The sequence below is a fragment of the Nicotiana tabacum genome, chromosome 17 (genome assembly GCF_000715075.1).
Source record: "Nicotiana tabacum cultivar K326 chromosome 17, ASM71507v2, whole genome shotgun sequence".
Taxonomy (NCBI): Eukaryota; Viridiplantae; Streptophyta; class Magnoliopsida; order Solanales; family Solanaceae; genus Nicotiana; species Nicotiana tabacum.
The window spans coordinates 100,408,321-100,417,646 of NC_134096.1; the positions used below are offsets into that span (position 1 = coordinate 100,408,321).

The 9,326-nt window shown below is 35.0% G+C and overlaps 2 protein-coding genes across 2 annotated transcripts; both read right to left on the reverse strand.

The window, feature by feature from the left end:
• Positions 1-674: 674 nt before the first annotated feature.
• On the reverse strand, positions 675-2,478 carry LOC107772486 (uncharacterized). The gene is made up of 5 exons (XM_016591989.2): positions 2,331-2,478; positions 2,183-2,247; positions 1,631-1,754; positions 1,227-1,294; positions 675-817 (listed from the first exon to the last, which is right to left on the reverse strand). The coding sequence occupies exons 1-5, from the start codon at positions 2,470-2,472 to the stop codon at positions 692-694; spliced, it is 525 nt and encodes a 174-aa protein (XP_016447475.2). The 5' UTR covers positions 2,473-2,478; the 3' UTR covers positions 675-691.
• A 4,124-nt stretch (positions 2,479-6,602) lies between these two features.
• LOC107772484 (F-box/kelch-repeat protein At5g15710) lies at positions 6,603-8,981 on the reverse strand. The gene has a single exon (XM_016591988.2). The coding sequence runs from the start codon at positions 8,406-8,408 to the stop codon at positions 7,092-7,094; it is 1,317 nt and encodes a 438-aa protein (XP_016447474.1). The 5' UTR covers positions 8,409-8,981; the 3' UTR covers positions 6,603-7,091.
• Between the last annotated feature and the right edge of the window lie 345 nt (positions 8,982-9,326).

Sequence of the window (9,326 nt, forward strand, 5' to 3'; positions counted from 1 at the left end):
CCTCGAGTGAGATGCACTTTGATCGGTATCACGATACAGAAAAATAAGAGCTTAAAGAGAAAAATAATAATATATTACTTTGGAATGCGTGTTACAATGCGCTAAATGAATTATCAGACCCCCTTTATATAGAGAGGAATCCTACTTTAGGTACAATTCTATAAAAGATAAAAAAATCTCTTGATTTGCCGATTACCAGTTCCTCATTGATGCGTGCCGAGATTCCCGCCGTAATATCCAACCGGTCACGGATATCTCGGTCTTCTATTATGGTAACAATATTTCTTCGAGCTCGTTCGGGGCTAGGATCGATTCCGGGATCACGGCCTCGATATTCTCGAAGGCGCGCGTTCCAACCCCAGGTTCTAGCCCGGTGGAACTTAGGGCCAATCTTCCGTCCTTTATTGCCATATTCCGAACTTGACCTACCATGTCGTAGACGATCTTGATTTCGACCGTATACACACACTTACATTGACAATACATAAAGAAAGAAATAAAACAAATGTACAATAACAAACATGATTCTACAAGATACACTGCTCTATCAGATCATCTATTCTTTATGTATAATATATTTGGGCCTTCACTTGTATGGTTCAAAATTGTGAGGCCCAAATGTGAATACGGCTACTAATTAACTGATAAAAATAGCACGGTATAGTCAGATTTTACTGATGTTTTAATTTAATTAGTCTGTAGGCTCGTGATTATTAATCGGCGGCTTTCGGCGAGGTCCACTTCTTCCGCTGTAGTCTTTGCTCATAAGTTTTGCTACTTCATTTTCAGCATCACGAAACTCCTTTGATCCATCCACCTATCATAAATTCAGTATATCAAAACGCAAGTAATAAAAAAAAGGGATATAAGTTATAGGAGTATATCTATACATAGGCAACATAAAACATTTTACATCAACGATCAGTATAGTTTAACATATGTTATAACATGTTATTTACTCTATCTTTCAGGTTTTCAAAGTGATTAACTTAAGCTGATATTGTAAGAGTGCACAAAATTTAAACTCTTACTAAAAAGTTGACATCTAGTATTGTCTTAGGTCGGGACGTACGCTAACTAGACTGATTTTGTTCATTTCTATAATCACTTAAATTTCTTTCAAAATATAGTATCACTTAATTTCTAAGCAAAAACCATAGAATTTTTTGAGATGTGTGTCTGTTAATTTGTTCCTTTGGAAGTTTGTGAAAAAGAGAGAAGAAAACCTGAGCACTCATGTGATGTTGTAGTTGCACTTGAGGAGGAGCTTTCTTTGATTCACTTGTAGCATCTCCTATATACATATATATATCGAAACATAACCATAACATTAAATAAATAATTAAACGAGGAAAATCCAAAAAATACAAATATTTCCTTGCCCAACATCAATATTACCTAACTAAAATCGATAATGTTAAATTTCTTACACAATCAAGATTATTTAAAGGTAATTATAGATAACTATTCATAACAAGTGGAACTAGTAATATGAAAAACAAGGTAATTAATAACTTTCTATAGCATGATTTAATTAATGTGTAAAATTTTTGTAACAGTGTTAGTAGATATAAGTTACTAAATCCTAATTAAAGGCTAGAAAATGACTTGCTATATACTTGTTGTGTACCTAAAACAATTGAAGCTCTTCTGTCAGACATATGCTTTTCCTTCACTACCTTACTTGAAAATTGATCCATTAGCATTTTTCTTCCCCCAGCAGCTGAAGTAATGATAATATAGTCTGGAGAATCCTGTTCAGATTTGTCAATAGAGATGCTCATGAGCTAGCGTACAAAAAATACTCCAACTATTAATTGTAGTAAAAATCAAGAATCCAGAATTGACGGTATTTGGCACAATGAGAATCATTTTCCATGGAAAATATTTTCTATTATCTGGTTGACGAGTGGAAAATATTTTGTGAAAAATTTGTATATATTAAACATTAAACATTAATAATAATAATATTGAAGAGAGTTTTGATGAAATTTTTAAGTAAGAAAAATTAACAATAATCTGCGCAAATGTTAGTTGAATTCATTTTAATGCTTCATTTCAATGGAAAATGTGTTCCTAGCTCGCAGATAACTAATCAAACACTGAAAAATGATATATTCTTACATAAAAAATATACTTCCGTTGTCAAATCAAAGGGGAAAGCTTCAAAAATCAAACTTACGTCTTTTAGAAGAACTGCTTCTGTCTCTGTAGGGTACAAAATGGTGACAAAATTGCTTCTTTCTCCTAATTCAGAAAGGGGGGAAAATGGCCAGTTAGTATTAAATACTGTAAAAATGTCAAAATATATACATATATAGTGTACTTACGTAACTGAGCATGTCCTGAAGAGGACTGTCGTAGAACTAAAAAAGCAATGATCATAACATGGAGTATTACCAGCACAACGAAACTAAAAACTGAAGCCATTCCTGAGGAGAAAATTCTTCTTTTGTTAAAAGCATGAAACATTTGTATTTCCTCATGAAAAAAGAGAGGCAGTAATATATATAGGAGAATCGGTTTTTATAGAGTTCAAAAATCAAACTTGAGTCAAAGCTGAGGTCCCGACACCTGTCTTATTCTAATATGAACCGTAATATCTTACAGTACTTCGGAAATCTCAATTCATAAATTGTTTTAAATGAAAAAAATTGTAGGAATCTTATTTTTCTCCTCTCAAAAGACATTTTTCAATTTTGCAGTACTGACTTCTTGCAGTATACCTTCACAAATTAAGGTTGCTTGAATTAAATGCATGTTCATCCCAAGGATTAATCGTACCAAAAAAAAGTGGAAAAAATTGAACATATTTGACTGTCGTGCGGTAATCTCAATTAGACATATTTGTCTCTGACATGAATGCCAAAGGCAGATTTCACGTTCGATCTGTCTTGGTTTTAATCGTTATTTACCTTTGACATAAAGGAGTTATAAAAAGGATGCTAACTTGATTCAATCATCTAAGTGGTATATAATCGACTATGAATTGATTGAAACAAAGTTTAAAGTGAAATCAATATAGTCTTGTGTTGTGTACAAGTACTAGCATTAGCTAGTTTGAGGATTTGATTGATCTGTCAATTAATCAACTATGTCATAATCCCGAATTATGAGAGGTCATTTGTATGAATACTCTACATTAATTCCCTTCTATATGCAGGTTAATATGTACAACTAAAGTATTTAATTAGAGGATTCATTATAATTAGAATCTTTCTTTTTGCTGACAACTATAGAATCCTCTCTCATCGTAGAGGTTTTAACTATACTATCGAAAACCAGGAGTCCTATATATTTTTCAATTTTCATGTACATACACTAATTGCGAAAGACACATTAATCGAGTGCAATGGCAGTAGATATTTGAGAACTATAGCAAACGTGGTGGGATTTTCTAGGCACAGATATGCAGTTGTATATTACTGCGTGCTAAACTTTGAACAAGTCAAAACTTTTTTACTTTTAATCAAAATTTGTCAGTAATTTATAAAAGATGATGAGCTGTTACGCGTCCATATTCAAACAAAGCAAAACGAATTAAACACTCCACCTGCAATGCTGCATTCAGATCAGTATATAATTAACGGAGTTGGAGTTACCAGCAAATGTACTCAGACCTGAGTCAAAGATTCGATTACCAGCTTTAGTAAAGTTAAAAGTGTGTGTGGAACTATAAACTACTGTAATAGGCATGCTTTGGATGGGTACGTAGTTTTTTCATTTTTGTCCAAAATAGATGTAAAGCATACTCCTCTATCCCACTTATATGATGCACTTTTCATATCCTTTAGGAGTAATATTTTTAAAAAATTTAATTTTAAACTTCTCATTGTATTCTTAATGCGATGATTTATAATCATACAAAATTTTATGACTTATTTAGACTATAAACTTAAAAAAAATTCTTTCGTTCTAACTCTGTATCGAGTAGTGTATCACATAAAATGAGATGGAGCGAGTAGAAAGAAAAAGAAAGGGGGCATATTTTTTTACTCCCTCTGTTTTAAATTATCTGTTGTGTTTCTCTTTTACACGTCCCTTAAGAAATATTAATTAGGAAAGGGATTAGACTATTTTACTCTTATTTATGTTTTAAGAAAAAAATCTCTCTTCATTGAATATTTATTTTATTAATATGTTATTTCCATCTTCAAGAATATTTATTACTAAGGGTAAAAAAAAGAAAAAAATAATTAATTTTATCTTGAATTTATAAAATAATAAATAATTTGAAATAATTATTTTTAGCAGTAACCCGTGGTCTTTGCATGGAATTACAAAAAGAAGAAACTGAAAGGAGCTTTATGATACGAGGGGTATGCCCTCCAACTTATAGATACTTGTGGTTATTCCTTGAAAACTGTGTTGTTCCTGCTCCAACTCGGTTTCTTGGTCTTCTTTCCCCCTGGTTTCACTTAACCTCACTTTTACTGCATATTGGCAAAATGCAGGGTCTTAACGGAAACCAAGACGTTTTGTTTCGACGAAATGCATCGGAAAAACACTTCATAGGCATATTACAACATCAAGAAATGACAAAATACATAAGAAGGAATTGTATTTGCTCGTGATACGAAATTAGGCCGATTAGGAGATAGTTAAATCCCAAAGAAAAGGGATTAGACACGTGTAGGATGAGTAAGGGGCTACGAGTACCAATGCCCTTGTCTCCCTTTTTCACCTTAACCATGTGTCAGTTTTCCACCATGACGAGCAGAATAGATTCCAACAAACATAAATATCTTTAACAGAGAGTGGTAACATAAGATTGTACCGAACCTATTTTAAGCGTTGGGCAACTACAATGTTGATATGATTACAAATTTATAATGTTCAATAACGATGTACTTTGAGGTGTCAAGGTGTTATACTTTGACCTTCCTCTAAAGAGATACGTAATCAATACAAAAAAAAATGAAAAATACAACCATATGATGCGTGCACGGTGCAACTTATTTTCTTCCAAGTGGATATCAATGTTCATGTCGGATCAATTTCTTCAGAACTTGATATGAACTAAAATGGTGTTTAGTCGTTAGGCTTTGCGTTTGGACGGTTTTAAGGATTCTTTTTTTTTTTTTTTGAAGAAGATTCCTGTAAAAGTTGTCTAAAAGAAGAAGAAAATCCATGCACCAGAATCCTTTATGATATTGGTCAAACAGAGTAGTAAATTTACCATGTGCTTGGAACGTATCCTAAAGCCAAAGTGGTATAGCTTCAAGTCCTTAGATCTAGACTTACTTTTCAAGTGCATATGGTTGAAAACTACCAAGCAAATTGCTAGGATATATTAAGGAAGGAAAACATATCATCTACCAGAAATAAGGATATTATTCAGGAACAAACAAACCCGCCCATCAAAAGCCTGATTTCCATTGGGTTGCTTATTAGTGAAGTCTTTCTTCTTAAAATTTCCAAATTCATTGAACAACCCATTTTTGTGATCTGGAAATCTCCTCCCTCAACTTTAGTATGAGATCACTACTGATGCTAATACTAACTCTGCTTCTGTTGGTGGTATAGTGACCCCCTCCCTACACCCCCCCCCCCCCCCAAGACAAAATTACGCATTTCTTAGAGTTTATCATTTTTCACTCTTAGTTCATACTTGGCCTAATTACCCAAGTACTACAAATGCAACCTTGAAAGGAAAAACAAGGGAAGGAGAGGAAGCGGGCTGTACAGATACGAAGCTATTTGAAAGAGATGCTCCAAGCCAGTATATCAAGTGATCAACAACATGGTTTGTGCAAGAATGTTCAATTGAGCAGGAAATAGGAAGCATATAACATATGACTAAAAGAAGTGAAGCAAATTCATCAATGTGGGGGTGAAAATAACCATCTAATTCGACAGATGAGGACAGAAAACATTATTTCTGATATTTATAGTAGATTATGTAATTAAATGAGTCCTGCCTGAGAAAATGTAAAATTTTGCAACCTAATATTCAACCATGCTAATTTGAATAAGTTCTTTTACTTTTTACCTTTTTTTAATATAGATTTTATCACTTAAAGTCGTTTAAGATAGTTTCTGAATCTCCAAATTCAATTTTAAAAGGGTAGAGTTTATCCATCGTCCAATCTCAATAAGTATTGACCCAGGAAAAAGTGAAACGTGACAGCTTAATTGGGGATTGATAAGGATAATATACGCACAAACCGATGTCTGAGAGGGTCCAAAAATATTTCATATATATCTAACAGTAAGCATCTGAGCAATGCAAGTTGAAGCTAAGGATGGATATGAGGAAACACAAAGCATCAACCACGGAAAGAACAGAGCAAGAAAGACAACCATAAGTGAGTTAACCATACTGAGTAGTCTGATGCAGATAACAACACAAAAAAGGTCACAACTTCAAAATACTATAAAAAATGTAACATAATTAAAACAGTAGCAACCGTTATAAGCACCATTCTAAACAAAAGAAAGTGCTTGAACAATTATTAACCACGTAATGTCTACCTTCTCTGCAATAGTTAGTCCTTTAAGAAAGTGCCCCTTTTTCCTTAACTACCGTACAGCTTGATCGCCATAAATGTGTAACAAACGGACTTACTATTGATAGTGTGAGATAATAAAGAGCACAGATGTAAGATGAAGAGACACTTTTTTGTTACTTCAGTTAAGAAAAGCAACATGTATGTGCTAATTAATTACAAAGAGAAAAACAATGTACATAAGCTGGAACAAAACTTTATCTTACATCTGTACTTCCGAATTGTGCATCTGCATGGTCATCTCAAGAAGATGCCCAATGCTCAGGCCATCATGATCCCTCGTCCAAGCAAGGAAACATTTTAACCTCTTCCTCCTCCTTGAATACCACTGTAGCCATTAATGTTCACGCGGAAACCTCATCCAATTACTCACTTCAGTTAACTAGCGGAATTTGCATACGAGTTCGAAACTTTTAACCAGATAGATTAAGGTGGGTAAATCTAAGCTTGAGAATCTAGCTTAAGGAAATTTCAATGGTGAACAGCAGGCAGAAGGGAATTGAAGGAAACAAGATTGCTAAATCATCCAGATAGCTCATGTCCCCCTAAGAAGTAATTTGGATATTTAAGTTAAACACTACTTTAGTATATTGAAGCATCAAACCTTGGCTCGTAGAAGCAGACTTGGCTGTTATATGATTGAAGAGCACACCCAGCAATCCAAGACCACACCTTCTTATCGACATCATAAAGAAGGCCTTTGCCTTGGTTCCAGGATGTGAAGCATATTAGGTTATCCTGTCCAAAGCATTCAAACCTTTCTGCAGATAGTCTTAAAAGTGCACGAAAGTACCTGGGGGGCATCCTGCTTATCTCAACCCAGACGACTTTTGAGTGATCTAGTTCCCATATCCTCATACTTTGAAGAGTACTATAAAGGCCTATCCTTCCAACCAGAAATAGACGTTTGTGAGTGCCAGCAACTAGGTACCCATCCAACAATGAGCGTGGAAACTTAGCAGGGATGTGTTCCCACTGTCCTGTATCCAGCCGATACATCATCAAACCAAGTGGGGAGAGAGTTTCCAAATAGAGCCTTGAATCACAAAATGCCATCTTGGAGGAGCAAAGATTTACAGCAGGCATTGTCTGGTGAAGCGACCATTTGTCGATCTTTGAATTATACACCTCCGTTGGCAAAGACTTGTCGCCATAAATATCACTAGTGGCAATAACTTTAAATGACCTATCCTTTCTATCAACAACCATAATCAACTGCCTCTGTTGATTATAATGCATGCTAGGCAATGTCCTCCAAGTCTGTGTAAGGGGATTACAAACTAAAGTTTTGAACGTCAACCCATCTAATCCTGAGAAACAAACGAGACCGCCCGAAGAACCAACTAGCCAAAATGCCCACTGTGGTAAGAAGGTGAACGGTATTCTAAACCACTGTTTCAGTGGCAAGCTGAATACCGAACACTGAGGGGTCTGTGAGTTCTTCCAAAATGTGAGAAGGCAAGGTCCATGGGAGGGCACTTGCGAGTGAAACTTCAAAAAGCTATGATCTTGCAAAATCGAATTCCACCTTTTACAAACAGATCGGAGTCGAAATATCATGAATGGTGGAACTCTAGCTAAGATTTCATTCAGCAAATCCTCCGGAAGCATCGCCCAGATACTATCTTCCATCTGAACATCCGGTTGAACAGCTTTAGCAAATGTGGTAACAGTCTCTTCATCCAATCCCCTTGGTTTCGTCTTAACCACTTTCTGCCTTGAAGGACTTGTGTTTCTTGAACCTATACGCCCTAATGGGCTTGTATTCCTGGAACCACTACTTCCAAAGCTGCTAACTTGCCTGTGAATACTGTCCTCTTCAGGCAAAGATCCAATTTTTACCACTGTTGAATTCAATAACCCAGACCCAGATTCCGAAGATTCCGCTATTTCAACCATTGCATCAAATCCGAGATATCCCACCTAGCTGAAGCCTATGAACGTGGTCCAATTAAACCCCAGATAACCCGATTTTAATTGAGCAGCATTCACCTGACCACACTGGATGTTCCCACTTTCCAAACCCAAATTGACTTCAATCAAGGCAAAATTCGAAAATTCTCAACCCTAAACTTAAATTCTTGTCCAGTTTGGCGTGCATTTATATTGTAAGATTCCCCATAGAAGTGCGCAATTCTGGTTGATGGATACACTTCCAACAGGGTACATCGAGCTACGGATCGAATCTTTTTATCAATTGGGTTTCACCAGATCCGATTCGGACAATCCAGGATGCAGAAAACAAAACAAAAGATCGACTCTTGCTGAGAGAGTATGGATTTGAGGATAAAAATGATAAGAGTTGGAAAAAAGTGTTACCTCAATGGCGATTCAAGCCGTGAAAAGCAAACCCTGTTGCTAGTCTTCTCTCCCTCCTTGTCTGCTTCGCAATTGCGTTTGGGGGATTTTGTGATTTTGTCTCTAGTAGTGAACTCTTGAGTAGGTACTATAAATTTTCAGATATAGAAATACTGAACTGTAAATTTTATGGGGGAAAAACATATACTCGCAAAAGTATATTCTTTATTTAGTTCTGTCTCAAGGGATTGTATAATACTAGGGCTCCTTTTGTCCATAGAAAAATTCTTTTTTTTCAAAAAAAAAATTCATAAAGGTATTTGTCCATCAAATCATCAAATTTTACAAGTTTTTAGAATTTTTTCAAAAATCAAACATAATTTTTCAAGTGAAATGCATGTCCAAACATAATTTCTAATTCTAAATACCGTTTTCCAATTTAACTCCAAATACTATTGTTTTCCAAAAATTACAATTTTTATGTCCAAACACATACTAAGATGGCATATTCAGCAAAAA

Coding starts and splice junctions, on each gene's coding strand:
- LOC107772486 (XM_016591989.2), bottom strand. CDS start 2,472: ATGTTTCATGCTTTTAACAAAAGAAGAATTTTCTCCTCAGGAATGGCT. Junction 2,248..2,330: donor TTCAGGACATGCTCAGTTAC/GTAAGTACACTA, acceptor TTTCTGAATTAG/GAGAAAGAAGCAATTTTGTC. Junction 818..1,226: donor AACATCACATGAGTGCTCAG/GTTTTCTTCTCT, acceptor AATTTATGATAG/GTGGATGGATCAAAGGAGTT.
- LOC107772484 (XM_016591988.2), bottom strand. CDS start 8,408: ATGGTTGAAATAGCGGAATCTTCGGAATCTGGGTCTGGGTTATTGAAT.